Raw genomic sequence first — 24,923 nt, 5'->3', positions numbered from 1 at the left:
TGGATCCTTAACCCACTGGACAAGGCCTGGGATCAAACTTGTATCCTCATGGATACCTAGTCAGATTCATTCCTGCTGAGCCACAACAGGAGCTCCTTTTTTTTTTTTTTTTTTTTTGCATACTCTGTCACCCCAGGCACCTGGGTTATCTGCTGTGTTCACCACACTCCTTTCTTTTCTTCCTCTTCAGGAGAATTCGAGCTGGGACAGAACTTACCTGGGACTACAACTATGAGGTGGGCAGTGTGGAAGGCAAGGAGCTGCTTTGCTGCTGTGGAGCCATCGAATGCAGAGGCCGTCTTCTCTAAAGGACAGCCTTCTTCCTAACCTTCTGAACTCTTCCTGAATTGCCCTTTCCTCAGGAACTGGGTCTTCCTGACTATTGAATTCTAACCCCCCAAGTCTCCAGTCTAGCAACTCTCCCAGCTCCTAATAGATAGAAATGGGGGTTCTGGATCAGGAGATCCCTTCCAATGTGGTGCTAGCAGGCAGGGGCCCTCCTCCACCTCCTAAGACACTAGAGGTGGGAGAGGTTACCATTCTAACCTGGGCCTGACATTCTCCTGTTGCTCATCCCTCCTACCCTACGTTGGTTTGAGTGTTCATGCTTCTAACAGACTTTATTCCTGGAATGAGGACTGTGTATTTTACAGTCCCTGGTTTGTATTGTTTCTTGGAAGTCTTTTAACAAGATGATAAAACTAAGATTATAATTTGATTTCTCTCTCTCATCTCTCAATTCTGGGTCTTTAGATGAGCGATTATCTCCCCCCATCCTTCCCAGTGGGCAGCTGTCATTAATCTTGACCTTTCTCTATTTTTGCTTTTTCTCATTTGCCATGTAAAATTTTAAAAAGAAAATGTTACATAACCATGATGAAGGCATGAGGAAGACTACCTTAGTTTATTTAGTTGATCGCTCTTCTCTCAATTCTTAATAGTCTCAAACACTTGTTGCCATGTTTCACTTAATCTTTAATATATTTTAATTAAAAAAAACCATTAACAGTACATTTTGGTCTGAAGTGGTCCCTCTGCTGAAATGCCAGGTGCTAGCTGTAATTCTGGCTTTAAAACCAAAAACCCCAAATGTTTAATAAATAAAAATTAGAACTAGTTGCCATTCTACTCCAAACCGGCTAGCCTAGGGAAAGAGGCCAGAGAAAGGAGGCATTAGGATCTTGGACCTGTGACTATGGGGACAGCTGGCAGAGAAGTAACAGAAGACTTGTCTGAGCAGTCCCCAGTGTGGCCCCCACTTTTTGGCAGAGGTAGGATATGGGTCACATGCACCCCTCCTACACTCAGTTCATTTGTTTCTTAGGAGGGAAAAAGTGAAAGCTCAGCTTTGGTTTCTGGTCCAAGTTGGGGAGCTTAGAAGGTGAGCCTTGGTCCAACTTTGGCAGAATGAGGCCCACAGGTGGGACAGTAAGGCACGACCCTGGCTTTAGAGGTCAGGGAGTCAAAGGCAGACAGCTAGGGCCAAATTCTGAAGTTATTGGAATGTGAGTTGTAGCCTCCCGACCCCCAGAGCGCAGGAAAGGTCTCGAAAGTAATAGAAAGGACAACTTGGAAAACAGAGAGGAAAATAAGACCATCCCCCCTCTAACAAAGGATATAACCAGCCTCTCCTTTCCTGGGGACTGGCTGGTTCAAATTTGGTTTAAAGGCAACTGGGTGACAAAGAAGCAGGGGGTGGGGGCACGGAGAACACTCTCCTCTTGATTTCTCCTTTCTCCCCAGAGCTTAAAGTGACCCTGTGGGGAGGGTGGGGTAGTTCCTTGGCTTTATGCGTTATTCTGAGGGGCAGCAGAGACAATGGTTCAGTCATTCTTACGATGGTTGTTACTGAGGATGGGGTGACCATTGGCTAGAGGCCGGCTCTTTGCTCCTCCCCCAGCTGCAGCTTCCTCCCCCTCTGAGCTCTCTGTTTCTTCCCGGTCACTGCGTTCATCTTCTACCAGCTGTGGAAAGGGAGAAGAAGGGTTACAAACCCCTGAGGACTGCCTCTCTCCCATGGCGTTTTCCAGCTACACCCAAGGCCCTGTAGCAGTTTTCAGAGGGCTGCTGATATGGTAGAGAATTTGGGCAGTGGAGGGTAGTAGGACCTACAAAATGGAGACAGTCTTCACCTTTCCAGTTATGAACTTGTGAGCCATGCGCAAAATGAGGTAGGCCCAGAAGATATGCAGCAGCTGTAACACTCCCATCATGAAATTGAAGAAGTAATAGCCAAAGAAGGCAGGATAAAGCTCCAGTGGGTACACCAGGGTGCAATGCAGGATCCTTGGGATGGGAAGGGAGAGACAAGAATTGTAAACACAGAAAGGAGAGGGTTAAGATGGAGGGTAGACAGATTGGGGTGGGGGAACCCTCCTCATTTCTTGAGAACAGGAGTTTAGACTGGCCTCCTACTCACCAGAAGGGCAGGATGACCAGTCGGGTGATAATGAAGACAATGGCGAAGACGATGAAGATGTTGTTGCAGGTGTTTTTCCATCCAGCATAGTTAAACATCTTGGCTGACTGCATAGATAGCCCCCATCCATCATCATGGCTCCTGACTCTCCCATACACAATCACATGCATGTCCCCCTCACCACACTGGCCCCATGCCCCCACCTCCTTGGTTCCAAGACTATCAACCCCCACCCACCACCATCCAGGAAAAAAAAAAAAGAACAGAAGAGACTGCACCAGGGTCTCTAGGTTTGAAGAAATGCCCAGGAAGCCTGACCTCTAGCAGGTAGTCAGAGGAGTCATGAAGAGCCATGATAAGAGTTCCTGCTCGGACGTAATTGGCGAACCAGGAGAAGCTAATGAGGATGATGGTGGCCACGTGGTGGATGATCTGTTCCTTGAAATCCTGTAGAAAAGATGTAGCCTCCAGTGGACTTTTTCCTGTTCCTTGGCCTCCGGTCTTCCTCCCCCTCACCATTAGTTCCAGTTATCCCCCAGCTCCATCCAAAGGACCCAGAAATCAAAGGGGAGGCTCCTCAACCCAGGGCTTTATCTTGGCTCCTAGGCTTAATGGTACAGCCCCTAACCCACCTTTCTTTTGACATCAGAAGCAATGCTGAAGAGCAGGGACCAGTAGAAAGACAGTTCAATCATGTAGTACCAATATTGGGAAGGGATGGTGCTCTGAGAGAGAAAAGAAAAGAGGTAAGGAACCTCAGCAAGTGGACCCAAAGGTCTCACCTCTCCAAGCCCAGCCCTCCTAGCCCCTGAGGTTATGTTTAGCACCATGACTCCAGTCCCTTCTGCTTTGTTCAGAAATCATCTCTTCACAAGGATCCAATCCTACACTGATTGTCCTAATCACCCCATATAAGGATTCAGGACCCATCTCATACCTGGATGGGATATCCCTCCCAAACTTTCCTCATGTCATAGAACCAGGGTTTCTGCAGAGAGATGGTGAGAGGTTAAAGGAAGTGGGGCCCAAATTCTGTGGCCTCACCCCACCTTGCCAGAGAACCTACCCCCATCTTCCAGCAATGCCCACTCCACCTGCCAGTAATCCCCACTCACATCTACAATGACCGCCATGCCGGCGATGAAAGCAATCAGGTAAAATGTGAATCTCCAGCTGGAAGAGGAAGCAGAAATGACTAGGAGAGTGGGTGGAAGAATGGCACAGCCCTCCAACCAACCCCTAAGTACCACCCCCTGGATACCCTCTCAAGGATATTGGTAATAACCAGATTTCCCTCACCTGGGCACAATCTCCCTGCATACACCATGACCCGCCCCTCTCAGCAATACATCAGACCGCCCTCTGCCACCAGCTGTTTGCCCCAGCTTCTCCTACCTGGCTTCTCGGAACTTCTTGAGGAGACTGGGCCGGTCCTGGTTGCGGCGGCGGCGGAACCAGCGCTCTACCTGGCGGGCAGAGAGCCCGCTCTGCCGTGACAAAAGCTCTACCTCCACCTGCAGGTAGTGAAGAAGCCCATCTATGTTCAGCTTCAGAACTCAGCAGCACCCACCTTCCAGCCCCGCCAGTTAATGGCCCAAGTCAGCCCCACTGCCTTCCCATCTCTCCACCCAGCAGAGCTGGCATTCTGACCCTATCCCCTCCCCACTCCCCACCGGAGCTCAGTACCTCCCAGAGCAGGGTCTGCAGCTCATACCTGTTTGGGCTGCTTGCCACTGGTCAGGTAGAAGTGCTCCAAAGTAGGGTTGGGAGATGCCCGCAGCCGAGTTTTCTCTTTTACATTTAGGAGGGCAGCCAGTGGTGTAGCCACATAACTGGGGAAGGGATATGAGTAAGAAGTGTCTGGCTCTCGTGAAGCACCTCAGTCTCCTGGTAGCCCCTAAGATGGGCGGGAGGTGGGGGGTGGCTACAGGGGTGGACTACAAGCTCAGGCAACTTTATCCTGGGCCTCAGTTTCCCAGCAACCCGTCTCTCTGGCTGCCTTAGGCTGTCGTAGGCTGCCCATAGCTGACAAAGCTGCCTGTGTTCAGTAGTGACCAGGCGGGGTGGAGGGTGAGAACAAATAACCATTGAAGGAAAGGGCCTGGGGGTGCTGAGCCCTCAGAAAGACAATGCTGCCTTCAGTGGGGGGCACACAGTAGGCAGGGACCTGGGTGGTGAGAACACCAGGGTCCAGGACCAATCGAACAGCAAGAGACAAACTTGAACTACAAGAAACTGTGGCTGGCAGCCAGGGAAGGCATGGGGGTAGGTTGGTATGCTCACAGCTCAAAGAAGTATCGAATGATGAGGAAGACCAAGGCCAGGGGTAGTGTGATATAGAGGTCTGAGGCTTTGGCGTAGACACGCCCATCTCGGTCTTCTAGATCAGCCCAGGTTAGGTTCACAGGCAGCCATAACCGTTCCCACCAGAAGTAGTCATATAAGGTCTGGAGCATCCTGAAAGAGGAAGGGGAAGGTAGAGGACATCAAAGGGGGCAGCAGTGGGGAAGAAACAGATCGAAGCTTTCATGGTGTAATAAAAAGATCAGGGGCAAACTCAAGCCTGGTCCTGGCCATGTATCAAATCAGTTTCCCCATCTTTTTTTTTTAATCCCCTTTTTCTTTTTTTTTTCTTTTTTTTTTTGGGGGGGATTGCTGCCCCATGGCATATGGAGTTCCCAGTCCAGGGCATCTGCGACCTATGTCACAGCTGCAGCCACACAAGGTCCTTAACCCACTGTGCCAGGCTGGGGACCAAACCCAGCACTGCAGAGATGCCACCAATCCCTTTGTGCCACAGCAGGAACTACAGTTTCCCCATCTTTAATATGGTGGCTTTCCAATTCTAACATGTGCTATTCACATCAACCAAAGGTGATACTAACACCCCCCAGAAGTCCTGATCCCCTAGGCTTAAGAGCCTTGGGGTCTCCCCCACATGGAGGACAGGTAGGATATCTGGCCCTAGAAGCTAGAGCCAACAATCTTAAGTCAGAGGCACCCTCCCGTCTCCAGCCACCCTCTTAGCCCCCAAGCCAAACCATAACTGGAAGCTTCCCTTGCCAGGGAAGCCCAAAAGAGGATTGTGGGGCTGGGGCAAACCCTTCCTACTCCTTCCTTACAACCCACTGGGGCATCGGATCCTACGGAAAATTAAGAGACCAGAGTAAAGCAAAATTATGCCCCCGAATAATGCTGAGCTCAAGGACACTCAATGGACATCAAACTATTGCACACAAGATTAATACCCTATGCCAAGCCATCTAATCCCTACACAGAAGGCAGAAGAACCCTATCTGAAGCCTTTTCTCAAAAACAAAATGAAAGCAAGACTGCAGAGAGTCAGAGAATGGGAGTCAGAGAATTGAGACAGCGGACTAAGACAACTGGTGGAATTAGAGGCTATTTCTTATTAAGTCTTGTCTAGAAAATAAAATACTAGTCTGCATGGCGAACACCCGTCACAAATTCCCTCAGCTCAGGAAAGAGCTACTATTTTCCCCTGCCTCCCCCCTTCCTGCCACTCAAAAAGAAAGGATCTACAGGTTGGTAGTGACCACTTGGATACCCAAATGAGGGAAGGAACGATCTGGGGCTCATGCAGGGACAGGAGATGTTTGGAGCTAGAGAGGCAGCAAGAGGTTCCTGATGCTGGGACCAGCACACTGCCTGGCAGTCCTGGGACTCAGCAGTGAATCCAGCAGGATGACAAGGGCTCCCTACCCCTCCTCCTCCCAGGTGGGAGGTTAGGTGAGTGGTATCCAGGCTGGCCTTGAGACTAAAAGCTGACACAGAAGGAAGGTGGTCCCCTCCCAGGGAGGAAAGAGAGTGGGGAGATCGTTCCCTGCTATGAACTAGAGACCAACGGGTGCCCCTCTCCTCTCCTCTCCTCTGGCTGAAGGCTGAGCAGATCACAGCTGAGCCGGGCTGGTCCTCTGGCCCGCTCTTCGCTCCCCGCACAGCTCCGCCCCCACCCACCACAGAAGCCCTTGCGAAATCCCTCTTGGCCTGTCACGGGTCAGTATTCCAGCTCAAGGACTTTACCCTCTTGTCCCCAGTCCTGGTCGCTGCTCTCTCAGATGAAAGCAGAGGTCAGCACTGACAGTAAGGGTGCAGTTCCACCTTCCCCCAACAACACACACACACACACACACACACACACACACATTCCAGGCCTCAGCTCCCTGTAGGCACTGCCCCTTCCCCCTCCACCTCAGCCAGAATAAATATTTAATTAGTTAAAGAGATGGAAGCCTTTTGAACCAAACAAAATTAAACATAATTATCCACAGTAGAACTCTCTTCACAGAACCATGCACACACACCAACACTCTCTTCCTAGAGAAAAGTTGTAGAAAATTTAGTAGAGAAGGGACGAGGCAGAAATGCCTAGATGTGGAAGAAACCTCTGGCTCTTCCTATCTACCTTGTCTCCTTAGCCTGATTGGAGGTGGGGAAACAGACCTAACCCAGTCCCCTGGCTGCTCTGTCTCTTGGAGCCCAACCTGTCCTCCATTGAGTCAGGGTGTCCACGGTCACCCTGGTCCTCGGAAACCGGCAGGGAAGTTTCTCTTGTCACAGATATTTTGAGGGCTGGCTGGGATCCTGGAGGGTGTGAGTGGAGCTCCTCTCCCCGACTCCTGGGGCCCAGGGATGTTGTATGCCAGTCTGATCCCTACAAAGAAGGTGAGGAGCTGGGGGGGGGGTAGGCAGAGAAAATGTCACAGAGAGGTCAAGGGCAAGTGCAACTATCTCAACCCAGGGACAAGATAGCACCTGTCCCCTTCCTGCTCCAAGCAGGGAGAACGGAAGCTGTGAGCAAGAGAGAAGGATGTGTCAGAAGTTCAGAAATGCCGATGAATGGGGGCTCTCTCACACCACAGTGCTGCCCAGTACTTCCATCAGCAGAGAAGCATCAGCCCCATCCCCGCCCCCAGGGCCTAGCCCAGCAGAGAGACACCAGATTCAGCAGGGTCAGGACTTCTGACCCAATGTGACAGGGAAGGGAAACAGGGGCTCTCAGACGGCCTCCCTCACACATCCCCACAGAACCAAGGCGCCTGCCGGACAAGCAAGGAGTCCCATAAACGAAAGGTGACGGAAGAAAACAGGATGCACCCCTGGAATAGGGAGACAAACGCTGCTTTTCTGGGGCACGCTGGCCTGCGAAACAGTTACTTCATTTTCTGATGGAGAAAATCACACCTATGGATATTCTTCCACTCACAGAATTTACTCCCCGACACACATGAAGAGAAAACAGGGTGTATGTGGCTCTCTGCCTCTCTCTCTCTCACACCACACCTGCCTCAGAGACACAGACACCACTTTCGGAGGCACAGGCTGGAGAGGGGCCAGCAGAGCAGGGATTTCATGGGCATTGGATTACCAGGAACTAGAACGGGGCTCCACCCAGGCCCCATTTTTTGCCCCAACTCTGACTAACCTGTCCCAGACCCTCAGAGATGGATGAAAAGGGGCAGAGGGTCACCATGCGGGCTTGTAGACCCAGCTAGCTGGGAGGCCAGAAGTTTGAGACTATGAGGAAGGGATCTTATAGACTAAATGTGCTACCAGTCCCAGTGGCTCTCAGAGTTTGGGGAATGAGTGAGGAACGTAGAATAAGTAAGGGAGGCGAGACAAGCAAAGAGAGGGTCCCGCAGGCTCCCAGCTTCCACTGAAGCCTGAGACTACAAAAAAGAAGTGGGAGTTCTCTAGTGGCGCAGGGGGTTAAGGATCCAGTGTTGTCACTGCTGTGGTTTGGGTTCACTCCCTGGCCTGGGAACTTTCACATGCCATGACCGTGGCCAAAAAAAAAAAAAAAAAAGAAGTGGAAGAGGACCTGAACAGTCCTCCTTGTTGAAAACATTTTCAGGCAGCAAGAGCCGGTAATGAACCAGAAGGTTGCAAACAACAGATAAAGTCAAGAAGAGGTGTATTGCTCCATTGCTTCAGGCTGCAGTTACAGGTCCCAAAACGTAACTGGACTGCCCCACCAGAGGCCCTAACACACCCAAATACTGCATGAGACTACAGCCCCCAGAGGCAGGGAGAGGCTGGCAGGTTGAAGAGGCCAGATGTGGGGAAGGTGCTGAAGGCACAGTAAAGGCTCAGACAGCCTGTGGCCAGTGACAGGGGAAAGTGGAGGCCTTTCCTCCCAGGAGGATAGCTGGCCAGAGGCCCCAGTGAAGGGAGTGGATTGTGGGGTACCAAGAAAGACAAGGAACTCTCTCTTCAGAACAGAGAGTCTGTGCAGGTCACTGTATGATTAGGGCCAGGCCCTGAGGGAGGAGGCTGCAGTCTAGTCCCATCACAAGTGCTGTCAGCTCACATTAGGCCCAGTCACCTGGACTCTGGTATGGGACACCAACCCCTCCAACACAGATTTGGAATGACTGCCTGCTGGAGGCCTTCTCTGATACAATTCTCTGGGAAAAGGAGCTCATGCCTTTCCTCAAGGATCCTCAGAACCTCCTGACTCCTGCACCTAGCAACTCAGGTGCCTGAGACCAGATTTTGCTGCTAAGAGCCCGGCTTGGGGAGAGTGAACCCCTAAATTCAGGCCAACAATTAGTACCACACACCTGCAATTAACCTACTAGCCAGTGAGCCTCCGGGCCAGTAATTAGCGAGTCGAGGCCCAGAAAACCAGTCTCTCCAGTGGCTTCCCCCTCCCCAGCCCACACGCCCCATAACGGTATAGGAGCCTTCGCCTTGGGGTGGCCGGGGCAGAAACTCAGAGCCACTCCTTCCTGTTTCACGTAAAGCACATGGACGTTCTGACCTCCCTCCCGGACTGGGCACAGTAGGCGGGTAAGAAAGAACAGCAAGACCCTCCGCCCTCCTCCCACTCTAGCCATGGGGCCGTCAGAGCCAGGCAGGGGCCACGCCGCGCGGGCCGGCTGCCAGGCAGAGGGCTCTCGCGCAAGTGATCCCCGGGCTTCTCTACTTTCCAACAAAGGGGCTCCGCCGTCCGCTAGCGGCCCCGCGGCCCCACCTCCTGTTCCATACCTGTTGCCCAGGAGGGCTCCTCCGGGCTCCGGGCGGCGCGCCCAGGCGCCCGGCCAGTCTGCCCTCGGGCGGCGCTGGGGGCCCGGCCGCTCCCGCGAGGCGCTCCGGCCCGCCCTCCCCCAGGCCGGCCGCCATGAGCGCGCCGGGCAGAGGCCCCGAGCCCGCGGCGGCGCCCCGCGCCCGGCCGCCCGAGGGTGTGCCCCCGGGCCCCTCTGCCCTCCTCAGCCCGCTCCCTTCCCCACCGGGCCCAGTCCGCCGAGCCGCGTCCGCGCGGCCCCCAGTTCTCGCAACTTTTCCGGGCCTCGTCCCGCCCCACCCCTGCGCGCGGCGCCTCGGGCTCCCGGGCTGGGGTCCCGACTCACTCGGCGGCGGCGGCGGCGGCGTCGCGGAGCTGGCCCGGCCGGGAGCCGCTGCTCCGTCTCTCTTCTCGTCCGAGCTCCGGGCCCCCTCCGAACTGGCTCCGCTCGCTCCTCTCCTCCCCCTTCCGCCCGCCCGCCTGCCCGCTCGCTCCCTCCCTCCTTCCTCCTCCGCCCGCCGCCCGCCGAGCCCAGCCGAGCTGAGTGCGAGCCCAGCCAGCCAGCCCGGGAAAGAAAGGCCGCGAGCAACACAGGAGCCGGGAGACTGGGCGTGGGCCTGCGGCCCGGCGACGGAAAGGGAGAGAAGGGCGGGCGGAGGGGCCCGGGCCTCCGCGCGGGGCAGCCGCGCCCAGCCCCCGCCGCCTGCCGCCGCCCCCTTCCCGGCCCGGGGACCCGAGCCCTTGCGGCGCGGGTTCTGCAGCCGCGCCCACTGGCATCCTGGCATCGAGGGAGAAGCCCCCCGATGAGGGCAGGCAGTGTGGGTTCTCTCCCAGCCCCTTGTCTCTCCGTTAAAGGTTAGATGTAGCCCTGGGGAACCGCGGGACAGACCGGGGACCGCAGAGCGGTATTGCCCCTGCCCCACCCCACCCCGGCCACCCCCAACTGCGGTCCCCGACCTGCACCCGGCTGCAGCCCCCGGTTCCCTCTGCGCGACCGACTGCCACACTTCTCACCTCCAGCCCTACTGGGAGGCAGGAGGGGGCGCAGCCCCTGAGAGTCCTTTCCAAGTGCCGCGCGCCGAGGCCGAGCGCCTCGCCAAGGCCGACCCAGGCAGCGGGCCCTCGAGATTCCGCTGTCCTTCCAGCGCGGAGCCCGCTACCCCTAGGGCGTCCCCCGCCCCAGCCCGCCGTAAAACCCACAGCGTTTCCACCCAGTGCTGTTTAAAACCTACCCGCAGTGGTACACATACCCTCCTGTAGTAGACTCTGAAGGAGCCAACCTCCAACTTTTTAATGTAAAATGCGTTCGAGTTTGCCATCTAGACCACGTTTATCCGTATTTAAATTCATATTGTAAAATGTTTTTCCCTTAGTCTGGTAAAAGCAATGTTTCAGGAAGATGCAAAATGTTTATCCTACAAAATTGGCCTTGATTCGTACAGAGGACAGAGTGTGACCAAAATGTGTCTAAGGGTTTGTTTAGAGAGGGCCCCCTAAGTAGAGGTAATTGAATTCTTTACGGTAATGAAATGGTGCTTTTTATACTGTCACAATTAGAACCTCTGACAGTGGCTGGTTTCAAAGTTTATCTAGTCAAGTTCAGGGGCTTTGACAGTTCTGTTAAGAAAGAATGTATGACCTCACTAATCCAGTTTGAGACCCTTGCTTAAGGCTCTTTCTGGAGAAGGAGGCAGAAGCTGACCTCCAAACATTTCCTTTGCTCTTTGCGGTGAGAGGCCCCAGCCCATGCCAACCTACCACTAGGGAATTCAGACCTGTTGGTCCATTCCCTGGACTCTTCAGCCTTCTTTAGCCCGGTTTTCCAGTTCCCAACAACCACTCTAGCCCTTTATTCCTTTGCCCCAGGCTAAACTCCTTTAATAGCATATCATATTAGCATACCATATCCGGCTACCCCTTCCCTACTGTTACTGCCCCTCCCTCAATCTCCCAATTCCACGGTTCCCTCTACCTTTTCTCCCCCCTTTTTTGGCCGCCCTGTGGCATATCCAACATATCCAGAGGTCACATCCAACCTGCAGTTGTAGCTGTCACAACACTGGATCCTTAGCCCACTGTGCTTGCGTGCCAGTGCTCCCAAAATGCCACTGATCCCACTGAGCCCCAGGAGGACCTCCTCCCTCTACCTTTTTTTTTTTTTTTTTTTTTTTTTTTTTTTGCCTTTTCTAGGGCCACTCCCATGGCATATGGAGGTTCCCAGGCTAGGGGTCTAATCGGAGCTGTAGCCACCGGCCTACACCACAGCCACACAGGATCCGAGCTGAGTCTGCAACCTACATCACAGCTCACGGCAACGCCGGATCCTTAACCCACTGAGCAAGGGCAGGGATCGAACCCGCAACCTCATGATTCCTAGTTGATTCGTTAACCACTGTGCCACAATGGAAACTCCTCTCTCTACCTTTCTTACGTGCCTTCCCCAGATTCCCTTTTCCAGCAGGGTTCCAGTGTCTCCTCTTTGGGCCCTGGCTAAACTTTGAGTAAGCTCTCTACTCCCGCCCCATGTCTGTCCTACTTGGTTCAAACCTTTTACTTTCTAAACCCTTTTTCTCAGGCAGTTTTCCTAGATGCCAGGCTTTCCCAAAGTCCCACCAGTCTTTTAAAATGATTCCTCAGAGGACTGAAGACCAGTTAACTTTCTTTTAAGATAGCAGGGGGAGCAGAAGTTTGGGGCAGAAGCTGAATAGTCATGGCCTGAAAAATAAAGATAACAGGGTGTCCCCTCCCCCAGAGACAAAGGAGGAGGCAAAACTGGGCCTCAGGCAGCAGTAGAATGATGGTACCAGTTTCCAAACACAAACACACTCACACTCACTCACACTCTTTCACTCTGCCTCACTTGCACCAGGAGATTTTGATCATTGCTCTTCTGACCCATCCTCCACCCACCGCCCTGGGGTGGCATGGCCACACCCATGCCCACAAGTGCCCTAAGCTGCCTGCCTGACTCACTTCCTCTGTAAGGGCTGCTGAGGTGTCCTGAGGCAGAGGACACCATCAGGTCTTCAGCCTGGGAATTAGGTATCTGAGCAGGCTTCTGGGACAAGCAAAGACGTGGATCCTCCATTGTGGAAAATAGGTCTTAGTCTTCCCAGGTGGGGCTGGCTTCCACAACACAGAAGCCACTTTGGGTAAAAGAGTAGAGCTTGGCTAGTACAGGAGCAGAGAGATTGAGTTACCAGGAATTCTGGGGAGAAAAAGTTTCATAACAAAAGGAAAAATAGAAGTTTCTACTCTGGCACAGTGGATTAAGAATCCGATTGCAGGAGTTCCCATTGTGGCTCAGCAGAAACAAATCTGACTAGCATCCATAAGGATTCAGGTACTATCCCTGGCCTTGCTCAATGGGTTAAGGATCTTGTTGCTACGGTGTAGGCTGGCAGCTGTAGCTCCAATTCAACCCCTGGCCTGGGAACCTCCATATGCCTCAGGTGTGGCCCTAAAAAGCAAAAAAAAAAGATTCCGGCTTTGCCATGTGAGTTGTGGTGTAGGTTGCAGTCGAGACTTGGCTCTGGTGTTGCTGTGGCTGTGGTGTAGGCCAGTGGCTACAGCTCCAATTTGACCCCTAGCCTGGGAACCTCTGTATGCCATGGGTGTAGCCCTCAAAAGATTAAAAAAAAAAAAAAATCCCATTGCAGTAGTTCAGGTCTCTGTGGAGGCATGGGTTCAATCCCCAGACTGGCACAATGGATTAAAGGAGCCAGTGTTGCCACATCTGAGGGTGTAGTGGCAACTGTGGCTCAGATTCAATCCCTGGCCCGGGAACTTCCACATATGCCACAGGCACAGCCAAAAACAAAACAAACAAACAAAAAGGAAAAATAGCCAGGAGAAGTTTTTTTTAAAAAAAAAAAAGCCACACCTGCAGCCTATGGAAATTCACTGGCTAGGGGTTGAATCAGCACTACAGCTGCTGGCCTACATTACAGCCACATTAGCTCTGAGCTGCATCTGCGACCTACGCCACAGATTCACAGCTTGCAGCAACTCTGGATCCTTAACCCACTGAGCAAGGCCAGGGATAGTACCCACATCTTCACAGACACTATGTCAGGTTCTTAACCCACTGAGCCATGATGGAAACCCTCAGGAGGAGTTTCTAAGTATTCTAAAATCATGCAATGCAAAGCATTGCAGAAAAGCAATATGGGGAATTCCCTTTGTGGCTCAGCAGTAACGAATCCAACTGTATCCATGAGGCGGTTCAATCCCTGGCCTCATTCAGTGGGTTAAGGACTTCCATGTGCCATAGGTGTGGCCCTAAAAAGAAAAAAAAAATGGCAATATCGACTTAAAGTTGAACACGTTTTCAGGCTGTCTATATCACTGCTTGTCCTATATTCCACTAAGATGGATCCCAAGCCAGCCATGCCCTCATCTGAATGATGAGGAAAACACTGCAAAGTTAGGAGACCTGGATTCCGGTTCCAGCCTTTGGAAGTCATTCAGCCTCCTGGAGTCAGTAACAAGAGGATGGTAGACCAGGTCATCCCTAAGATCTCCTCCAACTCCGCAATTCTAAAATTTAGAACAGGGGGTGGAGGGTGTTTTAGTAAATCTGAAAACATATTCAAGTCTGGCCCTGGAGTTGAACAAAACAAAACCCAGGAACAAGAGGAGTGGGATTCCACCCATTTCAGAGGAGCATTTGTAAATGCTTCACAGATACTCCTCACACTGCTAGGAACCCGGGCTACTCTTCTGCCTCCTCCAAATTCAGGATTCAGCCTTGCAGGTCAGCCAGCAGTCCCCTGCAGAGGTTTGGACTGGGGAACCAGAAGCCCTCTTTCACCTTCACTCCCCCTTAAGCCTACTTGGAACACATGCCCAGAAGAGATTCTGAAGGATGCAGAAAGCCAAAAGCACAGGGATCCTGGCTGTGGAGCCATTTTTTGTAATAATAACAACTCAGGGAGTTCCCGTTGTGGCGCAGTGGTTAACGAATCCGACTAGGAACCATGAGGTCGCGGGTTCGGTCCCTGGCCTTGCTCAGTGGGTTAACGATCCGGCGTTGCCATGAGCTGTGGTGTAGGTTGCAGACGCGGCTCGGATCCCCTGTTGCTGTGGCTCTGGCGTAGGCCGGTGGCTACAGCTCCGATTCAACCCCTAGCCTGGGAACGTCCATATGCCGCGGGAGCGGCCCAAGAAATAGCAACAACAACAACAACAACAACAAAAGACAAAAGACAAAAAAAATAAAAAATAAAAAATAAATTAAAAAAAACAACTCAACCTAAGAATCCTCCTACGTGTGTCCTGTTGTCTGTCTCAGTGGGGTCCCTGGAGTGCATGTCTACCTGAGGCTCCTCCCTGACCCTGCCTGCCCACCAAGTCCACCTAGGAACCTGATGGAGCCTGTACTTCCTTCCAAAAAAGAGGGTCAAGAGAGCCAGAGCCTGTGAGCCTGTGAGTGGAGCCAGAGCCTCAGATACTTCAAGTGGCCACCAGGGGGCTCGAGGCTCTCTCTGTGGCTTTTAATGGCCTCTTGTGGCCAGATTGAGGATTGGCGAGAAAGAAGTTGCAGAAGAGCCAAGATTGGAATTCTTAGGGAGACGTTAATAACAGTTATCACTATAAAATAACATTATAACAATACTTGTTATTACCTATTAGTTAACATTTAACATGTGTACTTGACATTCTGTGCCCAGTACTCTTCTAAAGTGCTTAACTTGTATTAATTTATTTAATTCTCACACTAGTCCATAACATAAACACTGTTATTATCTCTGTTTTGACGAGGAGGAAACTGAGCACAGAAAGTTAAAGTGGTTGCCAGGTCACACCATACATCAGAATTCTGAGTCTAGGAGTTCCCGTCATGGCGCAGTGGAAACAAATCTGACTAGGAACCATGAAGTTGCAGGTTTGATCCCTGACCTTGCTCAGTGGGTTAAGGATCTGGCACTGCTGTGAGCTGTGGTGTAGGTCACAGATGCGGTTCGGATCCTGTGTTGCTGTGCCTCTGGTGTAGGCCGCCAGATACAGCTCAGATTAGACCCCTAACCTGGGAACCTCCATATGCCCAGGGTGCAGTCCTCAAAAGACAAAAGACAAAAAAAAAAAAAAACAAAAAAAACTGAGTCTAACAAATTTGGCTCCAGAACATTTAATTTTTATCACCATGCTGAAACAGAGTCCCATTTTTCAGGTTGCTGGGTAAAACATAGGATGCTTGGTTAAGTTACAATTTCAGATAAACAATGAATAATTTATTAGCAGCGTATATCCTGTGAAATACACAGGTCATACTTAATACTAACAAATTACTCATTCTATTTACAAAAATCTAGCAACCATAATTTACAAGGCACTTTTCTCTGCCAAATGCCATCATACCTATTACCTCGTTTAATTCTCCCAGGAGACCCATCCTCAGGTGCCCCAGTAGTCTCCCCAGCCCCTCCACCCCAACACTTCAGTCTTTTGCAGTATTCCCTTTTTTTCCAGGTGAAAAAACAGAGACACAGACATGGAGACTTGAAATAACTATCTGAGGTTACAGAAGGTAAGTGGCTGCGCTGGGACTGAATCCACGTTCTCCAGGAAAAACTGGTACATGTTTTCTACTTTTGTTGTTGTTGTTGTTATGGCTTGCTTATTTATTTATTTTTTTGTTTGTTTTTGCTTTTTAGGCATTGGAAGTTCCCAGGCTAGGAAGTTCCCAGGCTAGGGGTTGAATTGGAGTTATAGCTGCCGGCATACACCACAGCCACAGCTACACCAGATCCAAGCCACATCTGTGACCTACACCACAGCTCAGGGCAACACCGGATCTTTAACCCACTGAGCAAGGCCAGGATCGAATCCGCATCCTCATGGATCTTAGTTGGGTTTGTGAACTGCTGAGCCACGAAGGGAACTCTGATTTGTTTGTTTGTTTGTTTGTTTGTTTTTCTCATATGGAGTTTTAGGCCAAGGATCAGACCCGTGCCACAGTTGCAACCTACACTGCAGGATCCCTGGCCTTGCTCAGTGGGTTAAGGGTCCAGTGTTGCCGTGAGCTGTGGTGTAGGTCACAGATGCGGCTCGGATCCCGCGTTGCTGTGGCTCTGGCGTAGGCCAGCGGCTACAGCTCCGATTCAACCCCCAGCCTGGGAAGCTCCATATGCCATGGGAGCAGCCCAAGAAAATGGCAAAAAGACAAAAAAATAAAATTAGAGTGTAGTTGATTTACAATGCTGTACCAATTTATGCTGTACAGCAGAGTGACTCAGTTATACATCTTTATACCTTCTTTTTAAAAAATAAATTATTTTCCATCATGGTCTACCCTAGGAGATTGGATATATTTCCCTGTGCTATACAGTAGGTCCTTATTGTTTATCCATTCTAAATGTAATGGTTTACATCTAGTAAGCCCAAAGCCTCCATCCCATTCCCTCCCCTCTCCCCCTTGGCAACCACAAGTTCTCCATATCTGTGACTTTCTTTTTTTTTTTTTTTTTTGATATTTTAGGGCTGCACCCTTGGCATATGGAGGTTCCCAGGCTAGGGGTCAAATTGGAGCTACAGCTGCCGGCCTACACCACAGCCACAGCAATGCCAGATTCTCAACCCACTGACTGAGGCCAGGGATCTAACCCTCAACCTCATCGTTCCTAGTCGGATTTGTTTCCACTGCACCATAATAGGAACTCCTATACTTCTCTTTCTGATTTACTTCACTTCATATGAGAATCTCTTTTTGCATCCGTGTTGCTGCAAATGGCATTTTTTTTTTTATGGCTGAGTAGCCTTGCATTGTATATATGTACCACGTCTTCTTAATCCATTCAACTGGACGTTTAGGTTGTTTGCATGTCTTGGCTATTGTGAATAGTGCCACTATGAACATAAGGGTACAAGTATCTTTTTGAATGAAAGTTTTGTCCATGTATATGCCCGGGAGTGGGATTGCTGGATCATATGGTATTTCTATTTTTAGTTTTCTGAGGAACCTCCATACTGTTTTCCGTAGTGGTTGTACCAATTTACTTTCCCACCAACAGTGTAGGAGGTTCCCTTTTCTCCACACCCTCTCCAGCATTTTATTAATGATGGCCATCAGGAAATGTTCTTTTATTATCATATTTCCTTGTTCAAAAAGATTTATTCAGGACTCTCAGCCTCAAAGAGGTGTGTTGCATGTGGCCGTGATGCTCTCCCACTTCACAGAAGGGAGGCTCAGCAGAACAAGCCTCGGGGATCCGGGAATCACAGGTTTAGATGCCTTCACTGCCCAGGAGCCGGGTGATAAGGACGCATCCATCAGGAGCAGAGAGTCACAGTTCTGGTCTGGGCTTTCAAAGAAGGGCCTGCTGGTCTCGGAGGGTCTCCTGGGGAGGTGGAGGGTGGCTGTAGCTCTCTCAGGTCACAAAGGCTGGCAGACGATGCAGCCGACACAGCCCACGCGAACTCTGACTGGAGGCAGACATCCTGGGTCCCTGACTCCACCCAACAGCCTGTTTTCTACTTTTTTTTTTTTTCATCTTCAGATATTTTAATTTCACAATATTCAATCCCTCATGAATATTTTGTGGTGACCTCTGTTCAACTGTTTTCTACTTTAACGGGAGAGAAAAGTGAGGAGCAGTGATTGCCACCATGGAAATCTCCCTTCGTAGCATCTCCTTAGGCCAGGCTTCTCTGAGGAAGAGCTGCAGGTCCCTCCTCAGGGATACAGGAAAACCAGTGATGACTTTCCCAGAGTGGAAGAGTGACAGAGGCATGGAGACAGCCCTCTAGCTTCTGTGTCCAGCCCTTGCCTGATCTGTCTAGGGCGGCCGGAAGGAGACGGCTCCCAGACCCTAGGGAGCCTGCTGTGCAATTTGACTAATCATCTGCTCGGGGCCCCTGAGGCTCCCCAAGACTGTTCACCTGCTGCTCTGTGCACCAACAGCCTCCAGCCCAGCTGCTGGGGTTGCATCACCTGCCGCTAAAACAGCCCTGGCAGCCAAAAGGCAACAGAAGGAATCTAAGACCCAGGGACCTAGGGAGCCTCTTTCATATCCCTGCTGCCTTTGGGAGCAGGGTGCTTCTGTCCACAGGGAACACCCTTTGCATTTTCCCCCCTTGACTCTGCTGATCTGCTCCCACCCCCCCGGGATACCTGTGCCCTTCCCTCCCCAGAGATATACACACACCCCCTCGCCCTGCCCACTCTGCTGCTCCCTCCCACTTACTCCCACTCACTACTGCTCTAATAAGGCAGTGTAGTCCAGGGAGTTTCCCGGGTTGGGACCCCTCCTCTGGGGTGCAGGCTGGGGTGCCCTCCTGGTATGTGGCCCAACAGGTTTTTCTCTATCAGCCTCCAAATCAGCCTGGAGCTTGTCTGACCTGCCCCCCAGGGAGCTGGAGTCAGAGGCAGAGCCAGGTCAGAAGCTGGACTTAGAGACTCGGCTTCTGTGGTCCCACCTGGCCCCGCACGGAAAGCAATGCACAAAAGGCTCCTGTGTCCAGGGCTGAGCTGCTGAGAGGCCAGCAGAGTTCTCTCAGAGGGGTTGAGGCCCAGTTCCTGAGAGGAGAGCTGTGGGAAGGGAGGTGTTTGCACACGGGACCCGGTACAGCCTGGTCCTCTCCCACACTTGGGAGGGGCCAGAACCTGAGAGGACAGCCTGGCTGGTCTGCTGGAGAGGTCATCTGACTGGTATTCAGCTTGGGCTGCACACGCCCCCCTCTCTGACACCAGGCCACACAGGAGCTGGTGCCCACATCAGGCACACCGCGCCCCCAGCACCTCTGGGTAAGCACTGGACCTGGGCTCTCAGGCTAGAGGGTTAGGGGGGACTTGGGGCTCTCTTGGGGGAGGAAGAAGGGAGTTCTCCTTTTCCAACATGAGTGTCTGCTTGCCTCTCCAGGCACCCATGGACCCACAAGAACACATAATCACATCTGCACAGAGACTGCACCTACTGACCTAAACATCCCAGCCAGAGACCCTGAGGGTGAAAGGCAGACAGCCCTGTGGGCAGGTGGCCGGCCTTACTTGTAGGCTGGGCTGAGGTGGGGGAAGGGGCTGTTATCTCCCATCCCACATACTTAGTCTTGCCACCTCGCCTCACCTCCCCAACAACACAGCGCCAGGAGCACCCAGCCAGGCCATACAAGGAAGGGACGTGGACCTCAGAAAGGGGTCATCCACCTTAGACCGACAGTTGGGGAGCCTTGGGATCCACCCTAGAGTCCGGGAGGGTTTGTTTGGTCCTAGTTCTAGCAGCATCCCTGATCAAGCCTTGCTTCCTAAAGGACGGTGAGTCAGGGGGAAGGTGGGGGCTCCCCTCTTTCCCTCCTCTTGGCCTCTCAAAACTGCCCAGCAGGTTGTTCTTTTTTCTGCAACAAGGGAAAGGAACAGGCAAAGACTCTGGGACTTGGGCGGGGGGGATGCATAAAGAGTCCCGGGAGGATTGGGATGTCCCCCTGAACTGGCTTCTGTGTCCCTCAGGGCAGCCAGACGCACCATGTCTGTGACCAGTGGGAAGACAGGAGCGTCCCTGACTGAAGAGATCCTCAACCACCTGGGCCTTGCTGACAAGGTAGGGGCTTCTGGAATGGTAGGAATTTTGTTGTTGTGGTTGTTGTTAAATCAACCCAGGGGCTGGGGGAGTGGGGGATGGGGAACAGGAAAAGGAGAGCCCACCTCAAGGCTGTGCCAAGGGCCTGGCCGCGGCACTGGGGAGGGGCACGGGCAGATGCTGGCACCCCCTACCATGGTCTTACAGACTGCAGCTTGGGGAACCCTGGGCACCCTCGGCACCCTCAGGACCTTTCTGAGCTTCAGCGTGGACAAGGATGTGCAGAGGCTGCTGAGGGCCATTGCAGGCCAAGGTGAGCGCCTTTCCCTCCGCACTCGGGCATCTACCCTTAGAAACCAGTCAGGGGACTTCCCGTCCTGGTTCAGCGGTTAATGAACCCAACCAGTATCCATGAGCACGCAGGTTCGATCCCTGGCCTCTCTCAGTGGATTAAGGATCTGGCGTTGCTGTGAGCTGTGGTGTAGGTCGCAGACACGGCTCAGATCCCGCGTTGCTATGGCTGTGGTGTAGTCTGGCGGCTACAGCTCCAATTCGACCCCTAGCCTGGGAACCTCCATATGCCACGGGTGCGGCCCTAAAAAAGACAAAGGAAAGAAAAAAGAAACCAGTCAGGAGATCAAGAAGGAGCCAGGAAGAAGGAACTGACGGTACTCAATAGATGTTTGTGGAATGCCCTAATTCCTGTTTATCAAGTACCACGGTAGGCATGTCATCCCCATTCTCACAACACTCCTGTGAAGCAAGTCTTACTATTTCCATTTCACAGATGAGGAAACTCAGGGAGGCAAAGAGCATGCCCGAGATCACACAGCTCATAATGGCAGAGCTGGGATTCTTATCCAAGTCTGTGATCCCCAAAGGCCCATTTCCCCCTCAACACTTTTGCTGGATTGAGTCAGATTTGCATGCCATATTGTCATCTTCTTTGAGATCAAATGGAAGTGGGGGATGATGCCGCTTTGTCATCTCCTCCTCTGGAAGCTCCTAGTCGGGAGTAAGGGCATCCTCACCCTGTAAACACCCTGGCTGGCCTCTACCCACCAGCAGCCCCGTCCTCATCTTGGCTCAGGTGTGGACCACAATGCCATCGTGGACGTGCTGACCAATCGGAGCAGAGAGCAAAGGCAGCTCATCTCTCGAGCCTTCCAGGAGCGCACCCAGCAGGTGAGACCACTCTGACTTCCCAGGAGCAGTGGGGGAGGGTGAGAGGCCCCCTTGGAAGACCTGGGTACAGCAGTAGCAGCTGAGGCCAGCCCCTGTCCCCTGGCTAAACCCAGCATGTGTGAGGGAGGGAAGCCTCGTGCTCAGGTCTGAGAGGAGGACCAGCCAAAGATTCCCAAACCTCCTCACACAACTGAGACCCTCCCCCTCATGCCTGTTCCTCTGCTGGGTGGGGGGGGGGACATTTTTGTAGGATCTGCTGAAGTCCCTGCAGGCAGCGCTCTCTGGCAACCTCGAGAGGATTGTGGTGGCTCTGCTGCACCCAGCAGCCCATCTCGATGCCCGGGAGTTGAGGACAGCCTTGAAGGTACCAGGAGAGGAGGTTTGCCGAGATGCCTGGGAGTGGAAACACTGTTGCGGGATAGAGAGGGTTGCCTGCCTTCCTTTTCCCCGCTCCAGAGGAGGGGACCTGGCAGAAGCCCCCTTTAAATAGTCCATGTTGCAGTTCCCATAGTGCTCAGTGAGCTAAGAACCCTACTAGTATCCATGAGGATGAGGGTTCGATCCCTGGCCTCACTCAGTGGGTTAAAGATCTGGCATTGCCGTGAGCTGTAGCATGGTTCTCTGACGCGGCTCGGATCTGGCATTGCTGTGGCTGTGGGGTAAGCTGGCGGCTGCAGCTCCAATTCTCTCAACCGTTAACATAGGAACTTCCACAGGCCGAGGGTGGGCCCTAAAAAGACCAAAAAAAAATAGTCCACACTGAACCTTGGAAGGACAAGTGGTCAGTGTCTGCTCTCCACCATCCTAATGACAAGGCCCAGTCTCAGAGTGGCCTCCCAATTTCTTTTTTTGTTTGTTTTGTTGCTTTTTAGGGCTGTACCTGTGGCATATGGAGTTTCCCAGGCTAGGGGGTTGAATAGGAGCTGCAGCTTCTGGCCTACACCACAGCCACAGCAATACCAGATCCTTAACCCACTGAGCGAGGCCAGGGATTGAACCCGCAACCTCATGGTTTCTAGCTGGATTTGGTTCCACTGCACCACCATGGGAACTCCCGGTCTCCTAATTTCTTGTAGGACTCAGGTTCTGCTGAAGATGTGGCCATGGAAATCCTTGCCACCCGAACCCCGCCTCAGCTGCAGGAGTGCCTGGCAGTCTACAGACATGGTAAGAGCATGGAGGGAGGGGCTTCCAAGAGCTGGAGAGGGAATCCGCAGGACAGTCCTCTCCTCCCCCACAGGCGAGCTCTCTGGGAGCCTGTCTGGTTTTGTTCCCTTGGGGTCTCTTTTCCACCCACCCCTCTGCCAGGGTTCAGTCTCCCCAGGGAGAGAGCCAGATATCATTAAAGGAAGAGAGGCAATGATTAACCACTTTTATCTGGGGCTCCAGGGTGGCTTCCAGGGTAATGACAACATTGGGCTCTGTGATAGTTCCAAGGGCACCCATGTCAGCTTCCCAGCCCCTTGCTGATTCTACTATCTCACCACTTCCCAGGCTGAATGGAACCTTGATGCAGACAGGGGGAAAGGTGGGGACCTGTTCTCTAAGTCTTAGGTGTCAATTCTCAGCCCCCTAGCTTCTGGCTCTGCTTGGCTGTCACCTGCCTCAGCCACTAAGTGGTATCTAGCTTTTTCTCATCCTTATCTTAACATACTCCATCTTTTCCTCTTTTCCTTCCCCAGTTTTCCTTTGATGTCCAATCTTTGCCTATCTTCCTTTTTTTTTTTTTTTTTTTTTGGCTATGCCATGGCATGCAGACATTCTGGGGCCAGAGATGGAACTCGTGCCACAGCAGTGCCAATGCTGGATCCTTAACCATTAGACCACCATGGAACTCCTTAGCCTATCTCCTTAGCCCTTCTCCGCTCTCTCTCCCTTCTTGTTTCTGTTTTTCTCTTTTCCATTGCTTTTCTCTTTCCTCCTCTTTCCCTTCTTTACATTCTACCTCCCACATCGCTTTTCCTCACCTCCAAGTAGGGGGACCAGGTCCCAGCCATCTTGCCTTCCTCCTGGATTTCCCTATCCTCTCTTCCGTCTGGCCACCACTCAAATAACAGATGTCCCTGCCCTCAGCAGACTGGCAACTGGAGATAAGGCCACCCACTAGTGCAAGAGTCCGCAGCACATGTGGACTACTTGCAGCTTAGGGGTGTTTTTAGGGGGGCCACAATGGTGCCTCTGCCTTACATCCTGGGAACCAGCAGCCATCAAGTAGAGGACGGTGACTGACAGAGTACAGCGGGCATTTGATAGGTTCTAGAGGTATCCTCGTTGGGAAAAATCAGGAGGATTCAGAGAGCTCCCACCCCAACCCCAGATTTCAAGGTGGAGGCTGAAGAGGACATCAAATGTGCAACCAAGGGCATCTTGCGGGACCTGCTCCTGGCCCTGGCCAAGGTGAGGGGGACTGGCCTGTTGGAGAAGGGAGTTGCCCCACCTGGGAACATAGCTGTGGTATAATAAACAGGAGAGGGCTTTGGGGGAGACCAGGGTTTTGGTTTGTTGGCTGAGAGGTAAAGAGCTACCCCTCAAAGACTGCTCCTGAGAGAGTTTCTCCTCCTAGGGGGGCCGTGAGAGCTACGCTGGAATCATTGACTATAACCTAGCAGAACAGGATGTCCAGGTGAGCAGGGGGGCTGAGGTGTTTGCACAGCGAGTGACCTGTGCACCCGCTTGTCCTGCAAAACTGTCCTTGTCTCGGAGAAGGAGTCCCCAATGATGTGAAGATGCATGGGGTGTCAGGTGTGTCAACCTGGAGCCTTTTCCACTCATCTAGCCTCTTTTAGGGCCGAATCTGTGGCATATTGAAGTTCCCAGGCTAGGGGTTGAATTGGAGCTGCAGCTGCCGGCCTACACCACAGCTCGCAGCGATGCCAGATCCTTAACCCACTGAGTGAGGCCAGGGATTGAACCCGCATCCTCATGGATATTAGTCCAGTTCATTACTGCTGAGCCACAGCAGGAACTTCTAGCCTCTGACTCTTGAACACACAGATTCTTCTCTCATGGGCATTTGGGTGGTCTCTCCCTTGGGGATTATTTAATTCCTTGAGTGCCAGGATTTTCCCAAACTGAGGAATCAAGCCATGAAGTAAGAACCCTCTCGGAAGCCCTGTGCCTTTAAAGAAAATACAACATAAATAAATAAAAGGAACTAATTTACAGGTTAAAAATAATCTTTTCCACACTGATGGATTCTGGGACCACCAATAGCTCTCCAACCCCCAACCAGTAATCCTGATTTACTCCTCCCTCCCAGGCACTAAAACGGGCCGAAGGACCCAGCACGGAGCAGACATGGGTCTTTATCCTCACCCAGCGAAATCCTGAACACCTGGTCCGAGGTACACATGGGCCTTCCGGTCTCCCCATCTTGCTTCAAGGATGAGTTTCGGCTGAGGAAGGTGGGAAGGGCTCATCCTTCTCTGTGACAATCAATCCCCCCCACCACCACTTTTCTACCTGCCTGCCATGTACACCACAGTGCTGCACCAGTACCAGCGGAGTACGGGGCATGAGCTGGAGAAGACCATCCGGGACCGTTTCCACGGAGCTGCCCAGGTGGCTCTGCTCAGCCTAGGTAGGGGTCTGCTCAGGACCTGTGGGGTAGGCGTCTCCCATGGAAAGGGGGCTCCCTTGCTCCATCTTTCCCCCTCTGCTTCCAGCCTCGGTGATCCTGAACGCAGCGCTCTACTTTGCTGATAAACTTCATCAAGCCCTCCAGGTGAGAGGAACCCTCCCTGCCCTGCCCTCTGGGGAAAAAAACTTAGGCTAGAGA

The 24,923-nt window shown here is 52.3% G+C and overlaps 3 protein-coding genes across 49 annotated transcripts in view; 2 read left to right on the top strand and 1 right to left on the bottom strand.

Moving 5' to 3' along the window:
- The window catches only part of SETDB1 (SET domain bifurcated histone lysine methyltransferase 1), a 32,783-nt gene extending 31,772 nt beyond the window's left edge, over positions 1-1,011 (top strand). For all 14 annotated transcript variants that reach the window (XM_085022952.1, XM_085022948.1, XM_085022946.1 and 11 more), the window contains one exon: positions 191-1,011. In XM_085022952.1, coding sequence (XP_084879078.1) covers positions 191-308 — 118 coding nt within the window. In that variant the 3' untranslated portion in view covers positions 309-1,011. The remainder of the gene's footprint in view (positions 1-190) is intronic.
- CERS2 (ceramide synthase 2) lies at positions 955-10,612 on the bottom strand. Of its 5 annotated transcripts, XM_001929667.8 has the most exons (12): positions 9,793-9,881; positions 6,925-7,113; positions 4,703-4,876; positions 4,134-4,251; positions 3,815-3,933; positions 3,535-3,592; positions 3,357-3,407; positions 3,052-3,144; positions 2,738-2,866; positions 2,420-2,526; positions 2,133-2,286; positions 955-1,964 (listed from the first exon to the last, which is right to left on the bottom strand). In XM_001929667.8, the coding sequence occupies exons 2-12, from the start codon at positions 6,933-6,935 to the stop codon at positions 1,824-1,826; spliced, it is 1,155 nt and encodes a 384-aa protein (XP_001929702.4). In that variant the 5' UTR covers positions 6,936-7,113; positions 9,793-9,881; the 3' UTR covers positions 955-1,823. The 5 variants fall into 5 exon arrangements, with proteins under 5 accessions (XP_001929702.4, XP_005663548.1, XP_005663547.1 ...); XM_005663491.4 differs by lacking the exons at positions 6,925-7,113; positions 9,793-9,881 and adding an exon at positions 10,404-10,612; XM_005663490.4 differs by lacking the exons at positions 6,925-7,113; positions 9,793-9,881 and adding an exon at positions 10,461-10,612.
- ANXA9 (annexin A9) overlaps positions 9,161-24,923 on the top strand; it is a 30,236-nt gene continuing 14,473 nt past the window's right edge. For 4 of the 30 annotated variants that reach the window (XM_085020328.1, XM_085020326.1, XM_085020322.1 and 1 more), the window contains exons 1-13: positions 18,795-19,191; positions 19,307-19,698; positions 19,891-19,981; positions 20,168-20,273; positions 20,524-20,628; positions 21,051-21,145; positions 21,396-21,524; positions 22,222-22,312; positions 23,463-23,542; positions 23,709-23,768; positions 24,405-24,489; positions 24,630-24,725; positions 24,811-24,869. In XM_085020328.1, coding sequence (XP_084876454.1) covers positions 19,907-19,981; positions 20,168-20,273; positions 20,524-20,628; positions 21,051-21,145; positions 21,396-21,524; positions 22,222-22,312; positions 23,463-23,542; positions 23,709-23,768; positions 24,405-24,489; positions 24,630-24,725; positions 24,811-24,869 — 981 coding nt within the window. In that variant the 5' untranslated portion in view covers positions 18,795-19,191; positions 19,307-19,698; positions 19,891-19,906. Of the gene's footprint in view, positions 9,233-15,917; positions 15,976-16,102; positions 19,192-19,306; positions 19,699-19,890; positions 19,982-20,167; positions 20,274-20,523; positions 20,629-21,050; positions 21,146-21,395; positions 21,525-22,221; positions 22,313-23,462; positions 23,543-23,708; positions 23,769-24,404; positions 24,490-24,629; positions 24,726-24,810; positions 24,870-24,923 lie in introns of those variants that run through there. The other 26 variants (XM_085020339.1, XM_021088522.2, XM_085020345.1 and 23 more) reach the window with 20 other exon arrangements.

This window comes from Sus scrofa, chromosome 4 (assembly GCF_054392235.1).
Source record: "Sus scrofa isolate SSC_HxYL_T2T_F1_AM1 chromosome 4, Sscrofa_HxYL_maternal_Yorkshire_Landrace_v2.0, whole genome shotgun sequence".
Lineage (NCBI taxonomy): Eukaryota > Metazoa > Chordata > Mammalia > Artiodactyla > Suidae > Sus > Sus scrofa.
The sequence above is the reverse complement of the archived record's forward strand: the minus strand, read 5'-3'. Positions and strand labels throughout refer to the sequence as shown.

Bases quoted from the DNA above. Each gene is read 5' to 3' on its own strand.
- CERS2 (XM_001929667.8), bottom strand. The intron at 3,934-4,133 runs GTATGAGCTGCA...CACTACCTGCAG, and splicing joins GTGGCAAGCAGCCCAAACAG to GTGGAGGTAGAGCTTTTGTC. The intron at 3,593-3,814 runs GTAGGAGAAGCT...TTCCTCTTCCAG, and splicing joins AAGAAGTTCCGAGAAGCCAG to CTGGAGATTCACATTTTACC.